Source organism: Ylistrum balloti, unplaced genomic scaffold (assembly GCF_031769215.1).
Source record: "Ylistrum balloti isolate Yb309-2 unplaced genomic scaffold, AGI_CSIRO_Ybal_v1 Utg371088, whole genome shotgun sequence".
Taxonomy (NCBI): domain Eukaryota; kingdom Metazoa; phylum Mollusca; class Bivalvia; order Pectinida; family Pectinidae; genus Ylistrum; species Ylistrum balloti.
In genome coordinates, this window is record NW_026782600.1 from 359,945 (window position 1) to 387,186 (window position 27,242).

A 27,242-nucleotide genomic window follows, 5' to 3' on the forward strand; every position below is an offset into this window, starting at 1 on the left:
ATGATATTTTCTATTTTGACACTAACCCATGGAATACAACTTAATGTACCCCACTTCCAGCGTAACTTTTATTTATCCAGTACGGGATTTAAGTCTATCAGTGAGGTTGGTTTGTATGACTGTGCTCGACATTGTGGTTTGGAATCGGGATGTCAATCCTTCACATTCAGCATAACAGATTTACGATGTCGACTTATCGAAGACGATTCCAGCACGGCACCAGGACAATTTCAAGCAAAGTCCGGGTCTATCTATGGAAACGGGGCCACAGCTGTTTCGGTATGTCAGTTTTTATCATATAACAATATTTCTAAAGTATTATGCCTCAGTTTCAAGATACCTGAATAGTTTAAAGAGGAATCGGCATTCAGAGATCATGATTTATCGAAAACAACCTTTCCTTCACACAAATTATACAGGACTGTAATTAGTATACATACGTTCCAGTTCTAATTAATGTGACTTGACACCTTAACGCAATCCTTATCATAGTGAAGAGAACACCGTGGGAGTTAGATACAAATAAACATGTGTATTTCACAACATAGTCACAATTTGATTCAAATTCAAATCGTTTTAAATAAAATGAAGGGAAAATATGAACAAAAACGGTTTACAGAAATAATTACAATGAGAATAAGACCATATTTTTTTCGGAAATGTAAGCGTCTGCAACATCGTCGAAGACAACTGCCATGCAAGAAATCATGATCAATCTAGGAAAGTAATGTCAGGTTCTAAAATGGAAATAAGTTCACATGGCGACTACCATGTGTACTAACAGAAAGAAAGAAATAAAATACCAACATGTCAACAAAAATTTGATTAAGTAAAGGCAAAGTATCGGCAAAGCATTGCACTGAATCTCCTTATAAATACGAGGAGAATAAGATCAGGTGTTTCGGAAAAGTAAACGTCTTCTGCTTCCTCGACGACTCTAGCCATGTAAATATATCAATTCATGTAGTAAGGTCACGTTCTTACATGAGAACAAGGTTAACAACAAGGAAGCCACCGGGTTTGATAACGACCACCAAACACATCCAACTCATATCCAAAAATGAATGAGCTTTTTGTGATGACCATAAAATTCCCCCAAACTCCACACCAGCTTCAATCCCTCGGAAAGCCCGGTGGTGTGAAGTTATCTCTTAGTTGTTGCCGTCTTTTTACGGATGTTGTGAAACTGGGAACAAGACCTAGAACACTGCTGAGGATGCAGTCTATTTACAATCTAGAAATGGAAAGTTCACAACAGGAAAAAGAAATAACTACTGTTGTTGCCGGAAACGTCTAAGTCAGCAGATGAATCAGAAAAGTCGTGTTCTTGATTTACCATTTTGATAACTACAGTTGGATTAATCGTTAATTTACATACACATGCTTAAACGTTCAAGATATTCAGTGGAGTGCCGATGGCATCCAAGTGTACATTTTTACCGATTAAAAGGAATAAAAAATTTATATCAGATTAACTTTATTTCTAATATTTAATAGGATGAATCTTTGATGGGAACATGCCAAGACCATAACTGTCCAGAGTACTCTACATGTGTGCGTCTGACGTCCGCATCCCGGGTGTGTGTTGTAACAGGTAAAATTTCACTATACCTATATAATGATATTCATTTTTTTAATTCAGGTGCACAAGTTGCTTTGATGTACTTTTTTATAGACATTATCTTCTTGATTTTATCTCATACAAAAAGTTGACTTTTCACTAGAATGGATTGTTTTTACCTCGATTTACACCCCTTGTTTAACTCTCACAAATAATAGATTTTTTGAATTTATACCCGTTATATTGTGTAATATATAAATGGATCGGACGCAGGTTATCACAAGCTATCAGTATCCTCTCTATAATCAGCCTCCATACACCAGGAGTTGCTATCTCTTTCGTTCTCTGCACCTACGGAACCTATGGTAAAATTGAAAGCACTACCGAAGTAATTTGATAGGGTCGAGGAGAAAAAAACTAATCAATTGCAGGCTGATACATATCTTTTGAAGATTACAAAGGAGCGACACCCAACTTCAAAGCAATCACAATATGATCAATTGCAGGCTGATACATATCTTTTGAAGATTACAAAGGAGCGACACCCAACTTCAAAGCAATCACAATATACCGTGTTATGCGACCTTGAGATTCGTTTGGTGTACATCAAACGATCAAACTAGTCTTTTCATCTTGTAGCCAGGATCTAAAGTTGGCGCGAATCTTTGGCGATTCCCCCCAAATTTTTTTTTTAATTTTGGCTCCATTTCCTGCATTTTGAGCGTATTTTGTATAAAAACTCAACGAATTTACACGTTTCACAAAAGTCACCTCTGGGACAATTGCCTACGCCAGTACTTATTCTGTATGGGCAGTCAGCTTTGATTACTTTTAAAATTTGAATAGTATCTACTATTGTTAGTGACTTGTACTTCACTAACACTAGAGTTTGTTTGTTTGTTTTTCAAAATACATCAAGGATTCATTAGAGTCATCAAGATTAGTAACAAACTGAAAATAGCTATTCCAAATATCACATTTATCATTAGTATCAAATATTATTTCACTAAATCTATCATCACAGAACGGTTGAATATCAGTATCTAAGTTATCTTTGATTCACATTCTCATAATCTTCCAGTAAGACCTTGGACTATTGTCCCCCTTTTGGAAGAAAACATCAATACTGTCATTAAAAAGCTGCCGCGCATACTTAATCATGTTGCTTACCTTAGTTCTGGTTTTTGTAAAAAAAAAATAATTTGCTAGGGATAACTCCGTTCTTCGATCTGTGAATACCTTGTGCAATTTATTTCAGATTTTCATATGTTTTCTTATATCACCATTTACCCAACATTTAAACTTTGGTCTCGCTGTTACATGTAACATACATGCACAAATATATTTATGTAATAATAATATGTTTTAAGCACTGTAACTAATGCTAAATTTATTATCTAGTTCGTAGATAAATGCATGCATATACATGTATAAGATATACCTCACAAATTGATATGGTTGTAAAATTAACTCTATATACATGCATTTGATAACATGATACCTCGATATTATACGGACGTAACCGAAATTTGACTCCAATTTTAGTGCTGATTATTTTCTGTATTCTCCCTATATCCATACAGCTGCATATAATTAATTCAGACATACATATTTGTGCATTGATATAAAAAAAACAATATCAAATACCTGTTTTTAAATAACACATAAATATGATACAGATATGTATATGCACATTCGTTCAAGCATTAGAGTCGTCACAATATCGCTGTAGATAGTGTGTATCAGGAATTTGCCTGCACTTAACAGTTTTCCTGCGTTCGTTTGGTCAGGCTACTGGCTGCGTTCGCTGGGTCCTGTCACTCTTAAAAACGCAGTTTACACACCAATATACATCCCCTCCGAAAAGAAGAAGAATTCTTCTATTTATATTTTGAAGCATGTTTTCCTTTATTGACTCTCCATAATAATAATAATCTTCGTTCATTGGATGTTATACCCACTGACGGAACAGCCCGACCATTGATGGAATAACAAAACAGCTGATTCCATTTCTTACTGGAAAATCTGTCAAGAAAGGGAAGTAAACAGACAGTAGTTCAATAATAGTCATCTTTTTATTACTTTTTTTGCTAACATTTTCAAATATTTCCATTTACAGTTACATATTGCTTGTCATTTTCTAGATTATACAAAAAAAATCACAAACATATTAGATTAGAACAAACACAAAGTGGATTCACAATAAGTGTACAGCAGTCCGGATTCCTACGCGCCAGATTTGACGTTTACCCAGTTGTAAACATCAATTTTGTTGGTATGATCCAGAAGACATTATACATCGGAAATGACAATATATGAAAATAACAATTTTGACACATCCCTAGTAGATACTCGCACCCTTGACGTCCCTCTAGTCGGTACTCACATCCTTGACGTCTCTCTAGTAGATACTCACACCCCTGACGTCTCTCTAGTAGATACTCATACCATTGACGCCTCTCTAGTCGATACTCACACCCTTGACGTCTCTCTAGTAGATACTCACACCCTTGACGTCTCTCTAGTAGATACTCACACCCTTGACGCCTCTCTAGTCGATACTCATACCCTTGATGTCTCTCTAGTAAATACTCACACCCTTGACGTTTCTCTAGTAGATACTCACACCCTTGACGCCTCTCTAGTAGATACTCACACCCTGACGCCTCTCTAGTAAATACTTATACCCTTGACGTCTCTCTAGTAAATACTCACATCCTTGACGTCTCTCTAGTAGATACTCACATTCTTGACGCCGCTGTAGTATGATTCTCACATCCTTGACGCCGCTGTAGTATGATACTCACATCCTTGACGCCGCTGTAGTATGATACTTACACTCTTGGGGGCCGCTATAGTATGATACTCACATCCTTGACGCCGCTGTAGTATGATATCACATCCTTGACGCCGCTGTAGTATGATACTACTTACATCCTTGATACTCACATCCTTGACGCCGCTGTAGTATGATACTCACTCTAGACGTCGCTCTAGTATGATACTCACACTCTTGGGGGCCGCTGTAGTATCACATACTTAACGCCGCTGTAGTAGACGTCGCATCTAGTATGATACTTACACTCTTGGGGGCCGCTTACGCCGCTGTAGTATGATACTCACATCCTTGACGCCGCTGTAGTATGATCACTCTAGACGTCGCTCTAGATACTCACACTCTTGGGGGCCGCTCTAGTATGATACTTACACTCTTGGGGGGCTCTAGTACTCACATCCTTAACGCCGCTGTAGTATGATACTCACATCCTTGACGCCGCTGTAGTATGATACTCACACTCTTGGGGGCTCTAGTATGATACTTACACTCTTGATACTCACATCCTTAACGCCGCTGTAGTATGATACTCACATCCTTGACGCCGCTGTAGTATGATACTCACATCCTTGACGCCGCTGTAGTATGATACTTACACTCTTGGGGGCCGCTATAGTATGATACTCACATCCTTGACGCCGCTGTAGTATGATACTCACATCCTTGACGCCGCTGTAGTATGATACTCACATCCTTGACGCCGCTGTAGTATGATACTCACATCCTTGACGCCGCTGTAGTATGATACTTACACTCTTGGGGGCCGCTATAGTATGATACTCACATCCTTGACGCCGCTGTAGTATGATACTCACATCCTTGACGCCGCTGTAGTATGATACTCACTCTAGACGTCGCTCTAGTATGATACTCACACTCTTGGGGGCCGCTCTAGTATGATACTTACACTCTTGGGGGCCGCTCTAGTACTCACATCCTTAACGCCGCTGTAGTATGATACTCACATCCTTGACGCCGCTGTAGTATGATACTCACACTCTTGGGGGCCGCTCTAGTATGATACTTACACTCTTGGGGGCCGCTCTAGTACTCACATCCTTAACGCCGCTGTAGTATGATACTCACATCCTTGACGCCGCTGTAGTATGATACTCACATCCTTGACGCCGCTGTAGTATGATACTTACACTCTTGGGGGCCGCTGTAGTATGATACTCACATCCTTGACGCCGCTGTAGTATGATACTCACATCCTTGACGCCGCTGTAGTATGATACTTACACTCTTGGGGGCCGCTGTAGTATGATACTCACATCCTTGACGCCGCTGTAGTATGATACTCACATCCTTGACGCCGCTGTCACATCCTTGATACTCACATCCTTGACGCCGCTGTAGTATTATACTCACATCCTTGACGCCGCTGTAGTATGATACTACACTCTTGGGGGCCGCTGTAGTATGATACTCACATCCTTGACGCCGCTGTAGTATACTCACATCCTTGACGCCGCTGTGATACTCACATCCTTGACGCCGCTGTAGTATGATACTCACTCTAGACGTCGCTCTAGTATGATACTTACACTCTTGGGGGCCGCTCCAGTATGATACTTACACTCTTGGGGGCCGCTATAGTATGATACTCACATCCTTGACGCCGCTGTAGTATGATACTCACATCCTTGACGCCGCTGTAGTATGATACTCACTCTAGACGTCGCTCTAGTATGATACTTACACTCTTGGGGGCCGCTATAGTATGATACTCACATCCTTGACGCCGCTGTAGTATGATACTCACTCTAGACGTCGCTCTAGTATGATACTCACACTCTTGGGGGCCGCTCTAGTACTCACATCCTTAACGCCGCTGTAGTATGATACTCACATCCTTGACGCCGCTGTAGTATGATACTCACATCCTTGACGCCGCTGTAGTATGATACTTACACTCTTGGGGGCCGCTCTAGTACTCACATCCTTGACGCCGCTGCCATGTGATAATGTGTCCAGCCTATGTTCAAATTGATAACATTGTATGTTTCAGCATGGGGTTCTCCTCCATATGACTCAAATGATTCGGACGCTGATGACGTTTCACCAACCATGACTCCTGTGGGGGTCATCCGGTACCTTTCATGTCCTACAGGCTACTCGGGCTATAAAACTGCTGTCTGTCTGGCAAGTGGACAATGGTCGGACCCGGGCTCCAAATGTATTTATTGGTAAGTGTGGAGAATTAGCATTCTTATTTTCAGATTTTTGTCGTTATTTACTTAATACTTTTTGTATGTGTTTTCTTTGCATTTCTATTTCCTTTGTATATTTTCGTTTCTAATTTTCTTACATCTCAATCTTGTAAGTTCGATTTATCTGGATTTTGATTGTGTTTTCGTTTATTTTCTTTTTGAATTTTCTTTTCAAATGGACTTTTGAATTTTCTTTTCAGATGGACTTTTGAATTTTCTTTTCAGATGGACTTTTGAACTTTTGTGGGTTTTTGTGTGGACTTTTGATATTTCTTTCAGCAGGACTCTTACTTTATCCATGGACTTTGCTCGTGCATGGTAGTTTGCTTCATAGTAGCACTTCAAATTATTTTATAGCTGGACTGTCTTGATATTTTTTTATTTTTTATTTTTTGTTTGTGTTTATTACCTCCAACATGTCAGACTTTAGCGAAGATGAAGTTGCAAAGCTGGTTAGCCACTTCAAGACTTTGAATGTGAAACCGAAGATGGATACCTTGCAAGACTTTAGGAATTGGATGTCTGATTATTCTAAAGCCAATGCAGAAGAGACTGACAGTAAGGAACATGTCATCAACCAGACTTACCCAACTTCTGCAATCCAACATTTCCCGAAAATTACTCACTTTTCTGGAGATGCTAAGAAGGATTCACCTTATGATGTGTGGAGAAGCGAGGTGGAATGCATCAAGAAGGAGGGCCATCCCCAGCACGCCATTGCACAAGCCATCAGAAGTTCTTTGAAGGGAGAGGCACTCCGTGTTCGCTCCAGGCTTCCTGCTGATGCTAGTCCTGATGATATCCTAGCGAAAATGGATAGTGTTTATGGAGTTGTGGAACAGTCCGAGATGTTATTTGCCAACTTTTACAGTGCCAGACAACAAACAGATGAGGATGTTTCATCATGGAGTTGCCGAGTAGAGGGGCTCTTGGCCAAGGCATGTGAGCACAACCACTTGGAGGAGTCTAAGAAGAATTCCATGCTGCGGACTGTTTTCTGGACAGGACTTGTTCCACATCTTAAGGATTCTACTGGACACTTGTACGAACGCATCACCGATTTCGACAGGCTTCGGATTTCCATACGTCGTGTTGAACAGGACCATGCTTCTCGTTCGGAGGAGAAAGGGGCCAAGTCACGTCCGGGGACTTCTAAGTCGGCTGTAGAGACTACATCCTTGGACCTTGGAGAGATTAAAGGACTGATAAAGCAGCTGACAACTGATGTCAATACCTTGAAGACCCAGACCGCTAAGGATAAGAAGAGGAACCAGGGGACAGGGCCCAATCATGGTCGTCAACAGTCTTCACAGCAGTATTCTGATCAGCAACGGAATTTCTATCAGAATCTGGACCATACGACCCAGAGAGTGGACGCTGTTCCAGCTGCTGAAGGGGAGCCTACATGTTTCCGATGTGGCCAGCCAGGACATATAGCTGTTGGTTGCCGAGCACATGTAGATAGAAGGACCGGACATCCTTTAAACGCCAACAGACCTGCGAGGAGGGGCAAACGTCAGGTCTAGAGACAAGAGGGACAAACTTTATGCAGCATGCGACGAAACGTAGGCCTGCAGACCTAGTTGGTTCACCCACCGAGATTTCAGTGACCATTGAAAATTTACCTGCAAAAGCACTTTTGGACACTGGATCTACAGTCTCTACCATAAGCTACGCTTTCTACAAGCAGCATCTCCATCACTTGGAGTTAAAGCCATTGCATACCATCTTGAAGATAGAGTGCGCTGATGGACAAATGCTACCCTATGAAGGCTACATTGAGACTGACCTGGAGTTCAACGGAACTGGATTAGGAGATAAGAACAAGATCATGAAGGGAATATTTTTAGTTGTCCCTCAGAGCCCCTACAATACAACAGTTCCCGTTTTAATAGGAACCAACGTACTTTCAGAAGTCATGACGCGTGTCAGGGACCAGCATGGCGCATCTTTCCTACAGACTGCAAGGCTAGTGACTCCGCTCTACCTAGCATTTCGATGCATGACGCTACAGGAAAAAGAGTTGGAGCGACACCATGACCGACTAGCTGTGGTGAGATGTGCTGGGACCAGACCTATCACTATCAAACCGAACTCTGACATCATCATAGATGGATATACAGATAAGTGCTTACCTTACCCTCGAGTTTGTGCTTTGTTGCATCATACTGAAGGGTCAGCCATTCCAGAGGACTTAGATATTGTGCCTACCCTTGTGCCGTATTATTACAACCAGCGGAAATTAGTTCAGGTCCACATTAGCAACATGTCTACACGCACAGTTACCATACAGCCCAAAGCTTTGCTTTGTGAGCTGCAGGCTGTTACAGTGGAGGACACTGGGAATGTTATAGGAGATAACGAAGAAGATGTACTAGAGAAGGTTGAAGTCTGCACTGATGGACTTACCAAGGAGGAGATCAACAGAGGGAAACAGTTTCTGGAGAAGCACCGTAACATCTTCTCTACAGGTGACACTGACTTAGGACACACATCAACGGTGAGGCACAGGATTGAACTTACCAACGAAGTACCTTTCAAACAGAGATGTAGACGCATCCCACCATCGATGTTTGATGAGGTGAGGAACCACCTGCACCAATTATTGGCTGCTGGAGTCATCCGCCGGTCCCACTCCCCTTGGTCATCTAACGTGGTACTAGTCAGAAAGAAAAATGGCAAATTACGTTTCTGCGTCGATTATCGTCAATTGAATGACAGGACGGTGAAGGATGCCTATGCCTTACCCCGTATTGACGAAATCCTAGACTCACTCGCAGGGAATAAGTTCTTTTCTACCATCGATATGAAGTCGGGGTATCACCAGGTTGAGATCCAACAGGAGCACAAGGAACGGACTGCCTTTACTGTGGGACCATTTGGCTTTTACGAGTACACCCGCATGCCCTTTGGACTTGCCAATGCCCCGGCTACATACCAGCGACTGATGGAAGAAGTACTGCATCAGTATCACACCAAGTATTGCTACATCTATATAGACGATGTCATAATATTCTCTGGATCTTTTGATGAGCAGCTACATCGACTTGATGCTATATTTCGGACTTTGGAGGAAAGTGGAATGAAGCTTGCGCCTGACAAGTGCTCCTTCTTTCGTCGCAGGGTGAAGTATGTTGGACACATAGTCTCGGAGGATGGAATTGAGCCAGACCCAGAGAAGGTGGAGAAGATTACAGTGTGGCCAACACCCGAGAACTCGGATGAAGTCAGGAAATTTCTAGGTTTTGTTGGCTACTATCGCCGATTCATCCAGAACTTCTCTCGCATCGCCCGTCCGTTGACCATTCTGATGAACCCTGTTGAGAAGAAGAGGAAGAACTCCAGGAAGAAACCAGAGGGCCAACACCCATGGGTATGGGGAGAGGAACAGGAGGAGGCATTTCAAGCTCTTAGGACTTGTCTTGCTGGACCACCTATCGTCAGTTATCCGGATTTCACCAAGCCATTTACCCTTCACACGGATGCTTCGGGACTTGGACCAGGAGCTGTATTATACCAGGAACAGAATGGAGTCAAGCGAGTTATAGCCTATGCTAGTCGAGGATTGACGAAAGCAGAGCATCGGTACCCCACACACAAGCTGGAGTTTCTTGCTCTCAAGTGGGCTGTCACGGACAAGTTTTCGGATTACCTCGTCGCTTGCCCATTCACAGTCTATACAGATAACAATCCGTTAACATATATTCTTACCTCCGCCAAGCTGGATGCAACATCACAGCGATGGGTTGCAGCCTTGGCCGCTTATGACTTCAGCATCCTGTACAGGCCAGGTGTGAGTAATGCTGATGCTGACGGGATGTCGCGTCATCCAACATTGCCCAATGAGGAGCCAGTAGTCATCTCCAAGGATATTATACAGGCTTTAAGCAAGGGCATCAACGCTACTCCTTACATCGAGACTGTTGCTGTATCAGCACAAGCACTTGGAAAAATACAAGAGACTGCAGTGTTACAGCCAGTTCAGGGATTGAGGGAAGAGCAATTACAGGACCCTTTCACAGGCTTTTGGATTCAGTGTGTGGAGTCAGGACTTAAGCCTGCCAGACATGATCTGCCATCTGCAACTGGACACCAAGCGATGTTGAAGAACTTTGAGAAGTTTAAACTCATTGATGGTGTACTTTGCCGGGATATTATAGATGATGGCACTGCAAGGAGCCAGATAGTCCTTCCAAGAACTGTCATCCCCAAAATCCTCACCATGCTACATGATGACTTCGGACACCAGGGTCGGGACAGAACACTATCACTTGTGAGGGACAGGTATTTCTGGATAGGAATGACAAAGGATGTGGAGGGATGGATCAAGGACTGTTACAGGTGTCTTCTAAGGAAAACACCGGCGAGAGTCTGCACGCCGCTAGTATCCATCAAAACTTGCCAACCTATGGAACTAGTGTGTATGGATTTTCTTTCCTTGGAAACATCGAAGGGTGGCATCGAGAACATTCTTGTCATGACAGATCATTTTACCAGATACGCCATCGCAGTGCCTACTCGTAACATGACAGCGCGTACTACGGCGGAAGTATTTTTTAGTCACTTTGTGGTCCATTATGGTCTTCCCCGTAGGATACATTCAGATCAAGGACCCAACTTCGAAAGCAACATCTTGAAGGAACTCTGCAAGATCACTGGAGTTGAAAAGTCCCATACTACCCCTTACCATCCTGTGGGAAATGGGCTCTGTGAACGGTTTAACCGTACTTTACTTGGAATGTTGGGGACACTGTCAGCTGAGCAGAAGATTAACTGGAAAGCTCATGTTTCAAGTATGGTACATGCGTACAACTGTACCCGCCAGGAATCAACAGGACAGAGCCCTTACTTCCTTATGTTTGGACGGAACCCCAGATTACCTGTCGATCTTGCGTTTGGTGTCGGGAGTGAGCAAGAAGGTGGTACCGTTTCTCAGTATGCCGAAGACCTGCGTCAGCGACTACGGCATGCCTATGAGTTGGCAGTAGCTCATTCCGACCAGGCCAAAGCCAGTCAGAAGAACAACTACGACAAGCGGGTCCGCGAAGCTGTACTGAATGTGGGAGATAGGGTGCTTGTCAAAATAGTCGCCTTTGAAGGAAGACATAAGCTGGCCAACCGATGGGAAGAAGATCCTTACATCGTGATAGAGCAGCCTCATCCTGGAATACCTTCCTATGTGGTACGGAGGGAAAACGGGGAGGGAAGAACAAGAACTCTCCATAGGAACCTTCTCTTACCCATAGGTTACCTGCACATGGACACAGCTCCACCCAAGCCACCAGAGAGGCCGGTTCCCACTCCTCGAGTGAGGAAACCCAGAGCGCCTGTTAGGGGAGAACCTTCTAGTGACGAAGGTTCCACTTCATCTTCGGAGGAGGAGGAAGTGGTAGTGGTTACGACTGATGTTCGACCCAACATCGTTTCCGGACCAGCCACTACCACAGTGCCCGAGGATGTTGTGCATGAGCAGCAACCAGAAGAGATAGAAGAACCTGTTGAGCAACCCGAAGAATTGGAGCCACCAGCTGATCGCCAGGCAAGTCCTGTGGCACCCAGACGGTCACTGAGGAGTCGGGCCAAACCCGCCTGGATGAGAGATGACCGATATGTGCTGAAACAGCAACTGGGTGAGCCTGAGTGGCGAAGTCGTGCCAGATTCCTTTCGGAACTAGTAGAAGTGGGATCTCTGGACAGACAGGATGACAGGGTTGTCTCTGCTCTTCTGAGTATTGTTGCTGGGAAGACTTGAGTTGTTCTGCCTTTTTGATTAATAGTTCCAGATTTTCTTGATTAATAGTTCCAGATTTTCTTGTTTTTAGATGATTTTATTATTATTTTCAGTTTTGCAGGAAAGTTTTACATTTATGCTATGTAAGTAGCAGCATTCCTAGGAATGTCTTTAGTCGTGGACGACATTTTCCGAAGCAGGGGAGGATGTAACAGGGTTATTTGTTATTGTTTTTATTTAATATAATTACTTCATGTCGTAAGTACCAGCTTTCGCTTTGCCTATTTTATCGTTGACGTCGTTATATATATATATCCGCGTCCGTCCGTGTCCGAAGGTGTGATTGCCTTTGGTGGCGTTAGTGTCATAGTGTTTTATTATGTCTTGTGTTCTGATTGGTCAGTTGGTGTGGTCATTGTGTTTGTTGTTCTTTGTGTGGTCAGTTGGCGGGAATTTGCCAGATGACAAGTTTGTTTTGGAACTAGCAGTTGTGCTATAGATCTGGCTCCGACAAAGACAGACGATTTAATAATGTGATCCTGATCCTCAGTTTATTGAGTGTGGTTCGACGATCATCGGCCCTGCACTACATGCAGGGTGTCGTCCTTATGATCGTAATAAATATACAGAACGAACTCCGGTGTTGTGACGTTTCTTGCAACCCCCGATTACATTTGTACAGGTATTTGATGCGAATAAATTCAAATTACATCTGTATGTAATACAATCAACAAGTAAAGTAGCGTGATCTTTAATCTTCATCAGAAACCTTCGGTATGTATTGTAAACGAAAAATGACGAAGGTTTCCGGTCGTCCTAAACCGGAAATCAGATAAAAAGAGAATCAAATATGGTGATCTTTTCCTTATTTGTCAGCTTTTATCAACAAGTAGTGGGAATAACGAATTTCAAACCATCAATATAATATATAATCCTGTTTATTTTATTGGCATTGTTTAAAACTTTCTCTGTTTTTACACGAAAGCTTGAAAGAATATTTTGGTCAGGAGTTTTCAACCAATCAACATGCCAGAAGTTCGAAGTCGGTTTTGCGATGAACTAGATTGTTCACAGCTGATAGCATATGTAATATGTTGTTTTCTTGTCTGTGTCTAAATCCCATCGGATTACCATGAAGCGTTTGTTTTAATCACCAGATCTGTTAGATCAACTCAATTCTTCTGTTGTGTTGGTCCTAGAGAACTATACATCTACAGTCTCTTTGTGTTGACATTGGAGTGATTTACGATTCGTCCTCTTGTAGTTTTTGTAGTCCAGATCACCACGTGATTATCTGAATTGTGTTTTAAAACGCGACAAAATAGCCAGATTTCCGGTAACATACAATCTTGCGCTTTTTATGATAATTTTGTTTTGTTTTCAGGTTGTGGAAACCCACCAAATATATCTAGTGCAATTGTTTCTTCCGGAAACACGACCACAGGATCAAACAGGACATACCGATGCATTGCTGGCACTTCCGCTTCCGGATCCACTGCCATCAGATGCGGATTAGATGGAAATTGGTCGGCATCGACTTTTGTGTGCGTACCAGGTAAATGTATTGATAATAATCCCTACCCTCTGTGCAAACTAGTCTTACAGGTTGTGTGAACTGTTTGAACCCAGAAATTATCTAGGCGTAATATAACTAATTTGAGCGTCAATAGTTAACATATGTTATATTTCGATGTGATAGTTTGGCAATACAATTGTAATATCATAATAGTTTATTTCGGGTATAAATTGTGGGGACACACCAAGCATTTTTGATACAATTCTATCTTCTGCCATATTGTCCTGTCGTTATCGGAAGAGCTCTTAAAGAGGCATCGTGTATCGGAGGCAATTTAAGGCACCTGATTATACTGTTGAATTAAGAATTAGAATCTCATTGGTGAACATTTAGATTAAAAAAACCAAACAATTAAAAACAAAACACAAAACAAAACAAAAACAAAAAAAAACGAAACCCAAAAAACGGGAAATATATCTTCGTTTGAATAAAGAATAAGATATTGACTGTTCAGATGAACCAGCTACATTTGTACAGGGATATAAATCTAGCAGAATTGGTAAATCAAGATAGATAAGGAAAGAAACAGGAGAATGAAACGAAGTTCATTGTCTTATGCTTTCAGACTGTGTGATCACAACGAACATGCAGCAAGCACACACCACGGCGACAGACGCACCTGCAGGTTCTATCATCTCCTACACATGTGACACAGGCTATGAACAAGTGGGCGGAACAGGAAACAGACTCTGCAACACACAGGGTGTTTGGGAAGCTTTAGATATATCATGCGACTTAGTTGGTATGTTCATTGAAAGAATAAGTTTTTAATGTTTGATAGTGATGTTATAATACAAGATCAATTGTTTTCACGAGAGGTATTCAGATTCGCTAGAGAAAATATCAGTAGTAGTACAACAGAAGACTTTGGGCAGGAGTTAATTCAAGGTCTACTTTGGGCAGGGGTTAATTCAAGGTGTACATTGGGCAGGGGTTAATTCAAGGTGTACTTTGGGAAGGGGTTAATTCAAGGTGTCCTTTCGGCAGGGGTTAATTCAAGGTGTACATTTGGCGGGGGTTAATTCAAGGTGTCCTTTCGGCAGGGGTTAATTCAAGGTGTACATTTGGCGGGGGTTAATTCAAGGTATACTTTGGGAAGGGCTTAATTCAAGGTGTACTTTGGGCGGGGGTTAATTGAAGGTGTATTTGGGCAGGGGTTAATTCAAGATGTTCTTTTGGCAGGGGTTAATTCAAGGTGTACTTTGAGCAAGGGTTCATTCAAGGTGTACTTTGGGCGGGGGTTAATTGAAGGTGTATTTGGGCAGGGGTTAATTCAAGGTGTACTTTGAGCAAGGGTTCATTCAAGGTGTACTTTGGGCGGGGGTTAATTGAAGGTGTACTTTGGGCGGGGGTAAATTCAAGGTGTATTTGGGCAGGGGTTAATTCAAGGTGTACTTTGGGAAGGGGTTAATTCAAGGTGTCCTTTCGGCAGGGGTTAATTCAAGGTGTACATTTGGCGGGGGTTAATTCAAGGTGTCCTTTCGGCAGGGGTTAATTCAAGGTGTACTTTGGGAAGGGGTTAATTCAAGGTGTCCTTTCGGCAGGGGTTAATTCAAGGTGTACATTTGGCGGGGGTTAATTCAAGGTGTCCTTTCGGCAGGGGTTAATTCAAGGTGTACATTTGGCGGGGGTTAATTCAAGGTATACTTTGGGAAGGGCTTAATTCAAGGTGTACTTTGGGCGGGGGTTAATTGAAGGTGTATTTGGGCAGGGGTTAATTCAAGATGTTCTTTTGGCAGGGGTTAATTCAAGGTGTACTTTGAGCAAGGGTTCATTCAAGGTGTACTTTGGGCAGAGGTTAATTCAAGGTGTAATTGGGAAGGGGTTAATTCAAGGTGTACGTTGAGCAAGGGTTAATTCAAGGTGTACTTTGGGAAGGGGTTAATTCAAGGTGTAATTGGGAAGGGGTTAATTCAAGGTGTACATTTGGCGGGGGTAAATTCAAGGTGTATTTGGGAAGGGGTTAATTCAAGGTGTACATTTGGCAGGGGTTAATTCAAGGTGTATTTGGGAAGGGGTTAATTCAAGGTGTACATTTGGCGGGGGTAAATTCAAGGTGTATTTGGGCAGGGGTTAATTCAAGGTGTGCTTTTGGCGGGGGTTAATTCAATGTGTATTTGGGCAGGGGTTAATTCAAGGTGTACATTGGGAAGGGGTTAATTCAAGGTGTACTTTGAGCAGGACTTAATTCAAGGTGTACTTTGGGAAGGGGTTAATTCAAGGTGTACTTTCGGCAGGGGTTAATTCAATGTGTACTTTTGGCGGTGGGTAAGTTAAGATGTACTTTGGGCAGGGGTTAATTCAAGGTGTACTTTGGGCAGGGGTTAATTCAAGGTGTACTTTGGGCAGGGGTTAATTCAAGGTGTACTTTGAGCGGTGGTTAATTCAAGGTGTACTTTGGGCAGAGGTTAATTCAAGGTGTACTTTGGGCAGGGGTTAATTCAAGATGTTCTTTTGGCAGGGGTTAATTCAAGGTGTACTTTGGGCGGGGGTTAATTCAAGGTGTACTTTGGGCAGGGGTTAATTCAAGGTGTACTTTGAGCAGGGGTTAATTCAAGGTGTACTTTTGGCGGGGGTAAATTCAAGGTGTATTTGGGCAGGGGTTAATTCAAGGTGTAATTGGGAAGGGGTTAATTCAAGGTGTAGCAGGGGTTAATTCAAGGTGTATTTGGGAAGGGGTTAATTCAAGGTGTAGCAGGGGTTAATTCAAGGTGTATTTGGGAAGGGGTTAATTCAAGGTGTACATTTGGCGGGGGTAAATTCAAGGTGTATTTGGGAAGGGGTTAATTCAAGGTGTGCATTTGGCAGGGGTTAATTCAAGGTGTATATCTGGCGGGGGGTAAGTTAAGATGTACTTTGGGCAGGGGTTAATTCAAAGTGTAAATTTGGCGGGGGTAAATTCAAGGTGTATTTGGGCAGGGGTTAATTCAAGGTGTGCTTTTGGCGGGGGTTAATTCAAGGTGTACTTTGGGAAGGGGTTAATTCAATGTGTATTTGGGCAGGGGTTAATTCAAGGTGTACATTGGGAAGGGGTTAATTCAAGGTGTACTTTGAGCAGGACTTAATTCAAGGTGTATTTGGGCAGGGGTTAATTCAAGGTGTGCTTTTGGCTAGGGGGAAAGTTAAGATGTACTTTGATCAGGGGTTAATTCAAAGTGTACTTTTGGCGGGGGTAAATTCAAGGTGTATTTGGGCAGGGGTTAATTCAAGGTGTGCTTTTGGCGGGGTTAATTCAAGGTGTGCTTTTGGCGGGGGTTAATTCAAGGTGTACTTTGGGAAGGGGTTAATTCAATGTGTATTTGGGCAGGGGTTAATTCAAGGTGTACATTGGGAAGGGGTTAATTCAAGGTGTACTTTGAGCAGGACTTAATTCAAGGTGTACTTTGGGCAGGAGTTAATTCAAGGTGTACTTTGGGAAGGGGTTAATTCAAGGTGTACTTTGGGCAGGGGTTAATTCAAGGTGTACTTTGGGAAGGGGTTAATTCAAGGTGTACTTTGGGCAGGGGTTAATTCAAGGTGTACTTTGGGCAGGGGTTAATTCCCCTCAAGGTGTACTTTGGGCGGGGGTTAATTCAAGGTGTACTTTCGGCAGGGGTTAATTCAAGGTGTACTTTTGGCGGGGGTTAATTCAAGGTGTACGTTGAGCAAAGGTTAATTCAAGGTGTACTTTGGGAAGGGGTGAATTCAAGGTGTATTTGGGAAGGGGTTAATTCAAGGTGTACATTTGGCGGGGGTAAATTCAAGGTGTATTTGGGAAGGGGTTAATTCAAGGTGTACATTTGGCAGGGGTTAATTCAAGGTGTACATTTGGTAGGGGTTAATTCAAGGTGTATTTGGGAACGGGTTAATTCAAGGTGTACATTTGGCAGGGGTTAATTCAAGGTGTATATTTGGCGGGGGGTAAGTTAAGATGTACTTTTGGCGGGGCTAAATTCAAGGTGTATTTGGGCAGGGGTTAATTCAAGGTGTGCTTTTGGCTAGGGGGAAAGTTAAGATGTACTTTGATCAGGGGTTAATTCAAAGTGTACTTTTGGCGGGGGTAAATTCAAGGTGTATTTGGGCAGGGGTTAATTCAAGGTGTGCTTTTGGCGGGGGTTAATTCAAGGTGTACTTTGGGAAGGGGTTAATTCAATGTGTATTTGGGCAGGGGTTAATTCAAGGTGTACATTGGGAAGGGGTTAATTCAAGGTGTACTTTGAGCAGGACTTAATTCAAGGTGTACTTTGGGCAGGAGTTAATTCAAGGTGTACTTTGGGAAGGGGTTAATTCAAGGTGTACTTTCGGCAGGGGTTAATTCAATGTGTACTTTTGGCGGGGGGTAAGTTAAGATGTACTTTGGGCAGGGGTTAATTCAAGGTGTACTTTGAGCAGGGGTTAATTCAAAGTGTACTTTTGGCGGGGGGTAAGTTAAGATGTAATTTTGGCAGGGGTTAATTCAAGGTGTATTTGGGCAAAATTCTCCTACAGGTGCGCGGAAGAATAATGTCTTACCTGAGTTATACAGTGACATTTGTTTCAGATTGCGGATTCCTGACGGGGTCGGCGGATATGCTTATTCCGTTTTCACTTATCAAAGTATCTTCACATTCTATTGCGACAACGACAGGTTATCTACTAATTCAGAAAATATGAGGATCACGTGTCAAAGTGATGGTATGTGGTCCGAACCTCAATTTGAATGCCTCAGTCAACATATTAATTCGGTAATAGATGACTAACTTTGTTAAACGCTAAGTGGAGCTGTGATTGGCTGAAGGATTGTCTTACTGATGACATTTAATTTCTTAATGTTATAACATATATTGTCTTATTAATGTCATCGACACTCTTAATGTTATAACATATATTGTCTTACTGATGTCATTGACACTCTTAATGTTATAACATATACTGTCTTACTGATGTCATCGACACTCTTAATGTTATAACATATACTGTCTTACTAAAGACAATTACACTCTTAATGTTATAACATATACTGTCTTACTAATGTCATCGACACTCTTAAAGTTATAACATATACTGTCTTATTTATGACATTCACACTCTTAATGTTATAACATATACTGTCTTACTAAAGACCATTTTCACTATAAAACAGATAACATGTTTTTCTTTATAATGACAATTTACACCCTTAGTCATATATCTTATTTGACTAATTATCATTGGCACTCGTTATCTTATTGAACCGAAAAACTCAAAAGTGAAACAATATGTTATAAGATTGTGAGTGTAAATGATAAATAGTAAATAATTAGTTATTTTATGATAAGACATGTATCAGCTCTTGTTAACATCTGACGTTCAGCTTCTCTAGATGAAACCAGGACAGACGGAAGCGAATGTTTAACTTCTAGACTGTGTACTAATTATACTGAAACCTTGAACAACTTTCTCCACACCAAAGTGGAAATGTATAAATATGTGAGTAGGTATTTTGTAAAAAAAAACAACATTAAAAGTCCAATTTGACCACTGATACTAGCATTCAAACATGAACTTTTCATTTTTTTTTCGACATAAGAATAACACATTCAGTGGGGTTCAATCTTTGTGCAATAATTCTTTATTTCGTATTTCCTATGAACGAATACACATGTTTGCATAACCAACTTCATAATAATTGGGGCAGTGATAAGTCAGTTAGAGGTTGATAACCTTGCGTGTGAAGTACAGAGATGTGTGGTTCACCCTACCTGTATAGGTCAGAGAGGTTGATATAACCTTGCGTGAAGAGCCGAGGTGTGTGGTTCATCCTACGTGTATAGGTCAGAGAAGTTGATATAACCTTGCGTGAAGTACCGAGGTGTGTGGTTCACCCTACCTGCATAGATCAGAGAGGTTGATATACATAACCTTATGTGAAGTACCAAGGTGTGTGGTTCACGCTTCCTGTATAGGTCAGAGAAGTTGATATAACCTTGCGTGAAGTACCGAGGTGTGTGGTTCACCCTACCTGCATAGATCAGAGAGGTTGATATACATAACCTTATGTGAAGTACCAAGGTGTGTGGTTCACGCTTCCTGTATAGGTCAGAGAGGTTGATATACATAACCTTATGTGAAGTACCAAGGTGTGTGGTTCACCCTACCTGCATAGATCAGAGAGTTTGATATACATAACCTTATGTAAAGTACCGAGGTGTGTGGTTCACGCTTCCTGTATAGGTCAGAGAGGTTGATATACATAACCTTATGTAAAGTACCGAGGTGTGTGGTTCACGCTTCCTGTATAGGTCAGAGAGGTTGATATACATAACCTTATGTGAAGTACCAAGGTGTGTGGTTCACCCTACCTGCATAGATCAGAGAGGTTGATATACATAACCTTATGTGAAGTACCAAGGTGTGTGGTTCACCCTACCTGCATAGATCAGAGAGGTTGATATACATAACCTTATGTGAAGTACCGAGTTGTGTGGTTCACGCTTCCTGTATAGGTCAGAGAGGTTGATATACATAACCTTATGTGAAGTACCAAGGTGTGTGTTTCACGCTACCTGTATAGGTCAGAGAGGTTGATATACATAACCTTATGTGAAGTACCAAGGTGTGTGGTTCACCCTACCTGCATAGATCAGAGAGGCATATATGATATTTTACATAACCTATATGTGAAGTATATACCGAGAAAAGAGTTGTGTGGTTCACGCTTCCTGTATAGGTCAGAGATGTTGATATATATAACCTTGTGTGAAGTACCGAGGTGTGTGTTTCACGCTACCTGTATAGGTCAGAGATGTTGATATACATAACCTTGTGTGAAGTACCGAGGTGTGTGTTTCATGCTACCTGTATGGGTCAGCGTTGTCGTAGTTGTGCCCTTTGGCAAGACACTTAACTCTAATTGCTCTAAACGATGATACATGACATTATGATATGATACGGGTATCCCGTATGGCATTCACTTAAGTAGTCACCAGCTTCTACAAGGACATTATGCATCTAAATGACGCTGGCTATTTACAGGACGATAACAACCTAACTCCCCCAACCCCCACAGCAAACAAACATTACCAGGTACCTAACTCATTGAACCAAGGCCCAAATTATTGTGAAAACAGAATTCAACACTGAAAAAGTATTGATTACCCAATTTACTTTGCATTAACTACCGTATGTAAAATATTGACAATAAACATATTTACATTGCAGATTTTTAAATATCGTTATTAACTGAAGCGCTACCTAGACGAAATGATTGATGTAAAAATGTATGTTAACTGAAGTGATATGCAAATATTTTCAACCATATATATCTATGATTTAAGGGACTTTTAATACCGTCCACCGCGTGTTCATTGTGATGTCATTATTGTTGGCATAGAAACGGCGACGGTTCGATATCAGAATGGCTATTCCAACGTACTGCTTGAACATGCCGATATTGACTCTTTGATCTTTGTTTATTTAATCGACTAGAAATATATAAGTGTTAAATCGTCATGTCAAATCATCAATTAAAAGCACAATATGAGTTTTACGTCATTTCATTGTTACCACTAAGTTTTTTTTCATCAAGGTCTCGAATTGTAGAAATAATAGCTTGGATGAAATAGAAGTTAAACTGTATTGTATTCAGTATATAACAGTATCAAAATAAATACATAAATGAAAACAAGAACACGTACATGTTACTTAGGTAGAGTTATGTCCCTTGTTTGTACAGTGTGTGATATGTTTTATTTACATTTATTGCTGTGTTGTAGGTTGTTTAAGTCAATAATAAAGCCTGGTTATTAAACTCTGTCAAATGTTATTATGCAACAAAATTCAAAACATTTCTGGTTACTTTTGGAGCCCCCTGTGAGGATCGAGCTCACGACCACCCCTGGTTTATGTAGCAGGAAACATCAATTTGCATTTTTCCTGAAATTATAGGTCATGTTTGAGATATACAGGTATGGCAGATTGATTATGAAAAATACATCATTACATGTATATATATCTAAACTACATAACAATTACATTAACAGTAGAGAAATAAAAATTGTGTAAACCAAAAATAGCCCCTGATTTCTGACATGTGATTGCCATAGTGATCAACTCAGAAAATGCAAAAATAGCACTAATTCCAATTCTAGTCTAACACTACATATAGGATGAATCTATTTATGTACATCTGTCTTAAGATTAATAACACTGTCACAGTAACAAATTACTTACATTTCAGATTAAATTCCAACTCAGAACTCCTTCACAACATGACCAGGTGCAGACACTAAAGAAATTTCACTTCCTGTAAAGCCAGTTTTGAGAGTAGACACAACAGATTGCCCAAGTAGTATTCTCTCACACAATGCAAACATGTTATTCTGAAAAATATGAAACTCTACATTGCCACTTCTACTTAACAACACCAATTTGAGCAAGGATTCGTTTTTAAAATTTTGATTTAAACGTTTAAAATGGGTAATCTGATGAATAAATATATCACCCATGGCCTCATCGAGAAACTGTTTACTGCTACACTCATGGTAAATACAGTTCGCTCGATTCAGTACTCTATCAAGAACAGGACGGTGTCAAGCGAGTAATTGCATATGCCAGCATAGGATTGTCGAACCTGGAAGGGAAGTACCCATACCCAACAAACAAATAGAGATCTTGGTACTGATGTGGGCCGTTATAGACAGGTTATCAGACTACTTGTGTGAAAGCTCATTTACAGCAGTAACGGACAACGACCCCTTTTGTCATTCTAACATGGCGAAGTTGGATGCCACTATTTACAGATGGGTTGGTGCTCTGGGATCCTACAATCCGACATCCAGTATAGACCAGGAACTACCATTGTGGATGCTGACTTGATATCACGACATTTAAAGTGTACCCTGAGAGTAATTTTATATTTAGATATAATGTTAAGAATGCCGTAAAAATAATAATAATGAAAACCCCGTCAAAATCCGTCGCCCCAGTGTCGAGTTATCAAAGCTCAAAGTTGTCGATTTTCACCTGTCCGCCCAGACCTAATCAGCCGAATCGTCATTTCCGCGGAATCGAGGCTCTTCTACTCGTGACGTCATAAGTTCAACAGAAATGGCAGTCAACATGACTGACAGTGACAACGACACCGCAACTGAGAGCGATTTGAGCATGAGTTTTGAGGAGTCTGATTATGGTGTGAATGATATGTCTGAAGACGGAATCCAGCCCTACCGATTTGAACTGGAATTACAAGACGATGTATGCAGTGAGGAGGAAAATGACCCTTCGAAAAGTGACGATCGCTTGGGCAACATAGATTGGCACGTACTTCACTGGGTCTCACCAGTAGTCGTGAAAGTAGTCGAACAGTGAATCGTCGTTTCAAAGAAACAAAATAAAATTGGGTGTGGTTTTGGACTAATTTTACTATCTTCAAGTCTCGATCAACAATTTCTGACGTCGGGAAATCGCGTTTGTGCAAGACTATGCATACATTCACGAGGTGTCGGGAATTTTCTTACCGAAGAAGTTTCGTCCGAGGGGAATTTTTCTTTCCAGGGAATTTTCGTAGCACTCTGGATATATATCGATAGGGTGTCAACTACCAATTATAACACCCTCCGCTGTGTTAATAATAAAAAATTGATGTTGTAGAAGTTTAAACAATTATTTGACTGGTTTTTACCCTAGCACTGGTACGCGTCTGTTGTTAGCCGACAGGCGTGTCGCCTCACAGGTGTCACAATTGTTTTTTCCAGCCACAGAGGTGCTAATTACCTAACCTGGCACAGGTGTGATTATGAGTTTAGATGACATCTCTACACTGTGAACTGTGTTTTCAAATCAAGATTAGTGATCTTATTGTTATTTTTACGATCGCAAAATTAATAACTAAACAACATCGTCTGCTGGAAGATCTAAAAACCAAATACACCTTATACAAACAACATACACACATAACCTATTCTATAAATTCTAATAATTCTATTCTATACTATATAATAGTAGTATGAAAATTCTCGGGATGAAAATTCCCGTGACCCATTCACGACTAGGCCTTCTCCGAGTATTAGGCGTTCACGATTACGAAGGAATAATATTCCTATGACCGCCCAAGTCATAGGCTAGCCTATCAATTTAAAATGTTTAGTTGTAGAATTAATAACAAAATATCAACCTAACAAATATACTTTTATTTAATCAACAATCAGTTTTATTTATCGACGTCATGCATCGACACCCCATCCGTGTTAGTGTTAGGACAACCATACAAACCGCTTCCCTCCTCGATAGGAAGCCATTTTAGCGGATTTAAGCGCTAATTCACCGACCCCTCGTTCACTACCTTAAATATTGCGTAGATGTGAAGTACTTTCACGTAAATAAACAAAGAAATTACCACGGAAAATCCCAAAATAGATTACAATCACATGTAGCACAGTAAAGACAATATGGCTGCATCAACAAAAGCGTTGAACTTATGACGTCACAGGTTTGGGTGCCCGAAAACGAGGTTAACAAGGTGTGTTTTTCAGAAAAGTCGTAATTTCTCAGTAACGGAACATTCCACGGCATTCGCGTTTTCGGCATAGTGTATTTTATGTGCAGAACTATTTTTCAAGGTCAACACAGCTGACCTCTCAAGGTATACTTTAAGAATGAAGTCGTACAGATTGGTGTCATCTCTCATGATGCCATCAACAATGAGATACAGATTACCCAATGTAATCAAAGCCTGTCCGTAGCAGTTATCACCCTGGATGCCCTTTCCAACACTGCTTTTGACAGACAGCTTGATGTAAAACGTGCACGGAGTCTGGGTCCAGTTATTTTCACGTGGATAACATTGATACAGGAAAGAAACCGATGCGTCACATGTTACCCAATTCCCATGAACATTCCATCATTTCTAAAAAACAACAAAGAGACATAGGATAGGAGATGACATTCTGTACAGAGAAGTTGCTATTTGGCAAGGTACAAATTAAGGTAATTTAGCGAGTTACTTTAAAATGCTAAAATGCATTTCCTTAAAGTTTACCCCCCCCCCCACTCCCCCCACCACCAGCGTATTGACTGTTCCGATATAGACATACCAAGTCAAAGACATGTTCATCTCACTAATCAATAGCGACAGCTTTCCCGTGAACGAGTGTTGACACCAAAAGGTGACTGAACCTGACACACTGAATTGATATGTCTGTGGTTATTTTGATCACTTTTTTTAAATGTATAAGATTTTGAATAAAGATGTGAGATGTGTTCAGTATATACCAGTATTTATTTGTGTACTTGTAAAGCGTACCACGATGTAGTACTGGGCAAGTCGACAGAAGGAGGATGTGGGAGCTTACTTTCATATACACAACCCAATGAGAACACCGCAGGTAGGGCAACGCTAGATTAAAAAAAATGATGGCATTATTGCCAAACTAATCATTGCTAAAATTAAACACCAAAAGTTTTAACCCAAAACGCTAAATTTTATGCTCGCTAAACACTCCACTATATGGTATCTACAGGCTCCTATTGAGGATAGAGAAATACTGATTACACCCAGCAGAATTGCACTACGACATGCTAAGAGTGTCATACTTGATAGATTGATGTATGGTATATAGAGTTTATATAGGAATGTTTACAACATGACTAATAAACATCTTATCGTCAGTATATAATTCTGACTCAAATATCTTGGATGAGTGTGATATTTTCTTTAAAACCTCAAAAATATTGAACTAACATAATATGAAAAAAGTATAAAAATAAAATACAATTATCAAATAGGATATGAGGATCCTTTTTCACTCACTTATTTAAATTCACTGATTTGCTTATCTGATAACAGTTTCATAAAATGTTAAATTTACAAAACAAAGATAAAAATAAGGAAGGAATGGGTTTAATACCGACATTGTTGCTGTACCAATCACAGATCTGTGTGCTTTACTTGTAGTTTAGTATGAACATTGTGTAATATAGACAACATAGATAATTATCTGCCGCCGGTCAAGGTAAGCGGTGTGCTCCAGTTAAGTGTGATAAATTAACATATTTGGGAGGGATAATTATATGTAATGTTTGGGTATATTTGACGCATTAAGTAGACTGCTGTAGTATTTGATGTGTATGTGGGTTTGGTTTTGTTTTTGAGAATTGGTCGCCTTATATTCTTAACATGAGCCGGACGACAGGTCGCTGGATTTGAGTTACATAGACGGGGTTATGACTGCGCTAACAGAGGTAATGGCGAGATCGGATCACAAATAGGTAGTTCAACAGGTACACATCACAGGTGAGTCACGTACATACTCAGATGTATCAGAAGGTAAGGTAAACGTCTACGGGTACGCGACAGCACGTGCATACCGGCAAAGGGCAGACCGTGACGAATAGTCTCACGGCCATCAATGACACAAAATTACGCGCCGTGTTATTGTGACACTAAAGAGGTGTTTTGAAAGAACAAGAGATTTTTGGATACGGTTTTGAAACTAAACAATATCTAAGTCATGCTGAAGTGCTTATGAACATAGGTAAGATTATTTCCGCAGTTCATTAAGATCGGCTTCACCTTACAGGCAGTGTATGGCGGATCTACCCAGACAATGCTAGTGTGTAGCGGGATTGGATTTCACGTCGTTATTCTCATTCTAAATTTGTTTATATCTGTATATCTCGTTGTTGAACCATTATCTCGCGATATTCTAAAAGTATTGCAATGCAAGTTGTAGTTACGGGTCATTATTTACCGCCTGTTCTGTCTTACTTTTTGTGACAGACAGCACTTCGCACGTTTTCTACGGGTGTTAAAAGGAAGGCAGTAGTTTGGCTTAGAGATTATTTCCAGTCAGGTGCGTTCGATCCAGGCTTCTGATTGGACGTGTATACATAATTGTACTCTCAGAGTACATAACACCCCGTTTGCAGGTACGTTCGCCGCTATTACGATTGAACTCGTGAGTCGACGGTCACACATTTTCTTTTTTGATCGGATGGGTTAATCAGCTTGCTAGGTTCTATGGGTAATCATTAGGTTTAAGTGGTATGAAGATCGGGGGTTTTCTCAAAGGTTGTTTATATGTTAATGTCATGTCTACACATTGCAGTGATTATCTGTTCTAATGTTTCTCGTCGCTGTCATTTCTTGTCATTGTTAATAAATATACGTAAGCTGTTAATATGTCTTTGTTCATAATTTCCCCGAGCCAATATTTCAACAACAACTCGATTCGAACCTGGTAACGCCGGACAGTACTGAACACACTACGCGGAGCGAGTGCGCACATAAGTACACCCTTCCCGTTACAAGTGACCGTTTAACACTTCCGACTTGTGGTATCAAAGTCAAGGGCAAACATCATCACTTCTACCGGAAAATCCTAGAACAC

The 27,242-nt window shown here is 41.0% G+C and overlaps 1 protein-coding gene across 1 annotated transcript; it reads left to right on the plus strand.

Moving 5' to 3' along the window:
• Positions 1-22,731, plus strand: LOC132560623 (sushi, von Willebrand factor type A, EGF and pentraxin domain-containing protein 1-like). Its single transcript, XM_060225287.1, has 7 exons — positions 1-279; positions 1,498-1,594; positions 6,409-6,567; positions 7,321-7,335; positions 13,726-13,896; positions 14,483-14,659; positions 22,592-22,731. The coding sequence occupies exons 1-7, from the start codon at positions 1-3 to the stop codon at positions 22,729-22,731; spliced, it is 1,038 nt and encodes a 345-aa protein (XP_060081270.1).
• Positions 22,732-27,242: the final 4,511 nt, after the last annotated feature.

Bases quoted from the DNA above. Each gene is read 5' to 3' on its own strand.
- LOC132560623 (XM_060225287.1), top strand. From the start codon at position 1: ATGATATTTTCTATTTTGACACTAACCCATGGAATACAACTTAATGTA. The intron at 280-1,497 runs GTATGTCAGTTT...AATATTTAATAG, and splicing joins ACGGGGCCACAGCTGTTTCG to GATGAATCTTTGATGGGAAC. The intron at 1,595-6,408 runs GTAAAATTTCAC...TGTATGTTTCAG, and splicing joins CCGGGTGTGTGTTGTAACAG to CATGGGGTTCTCCTCCATAT.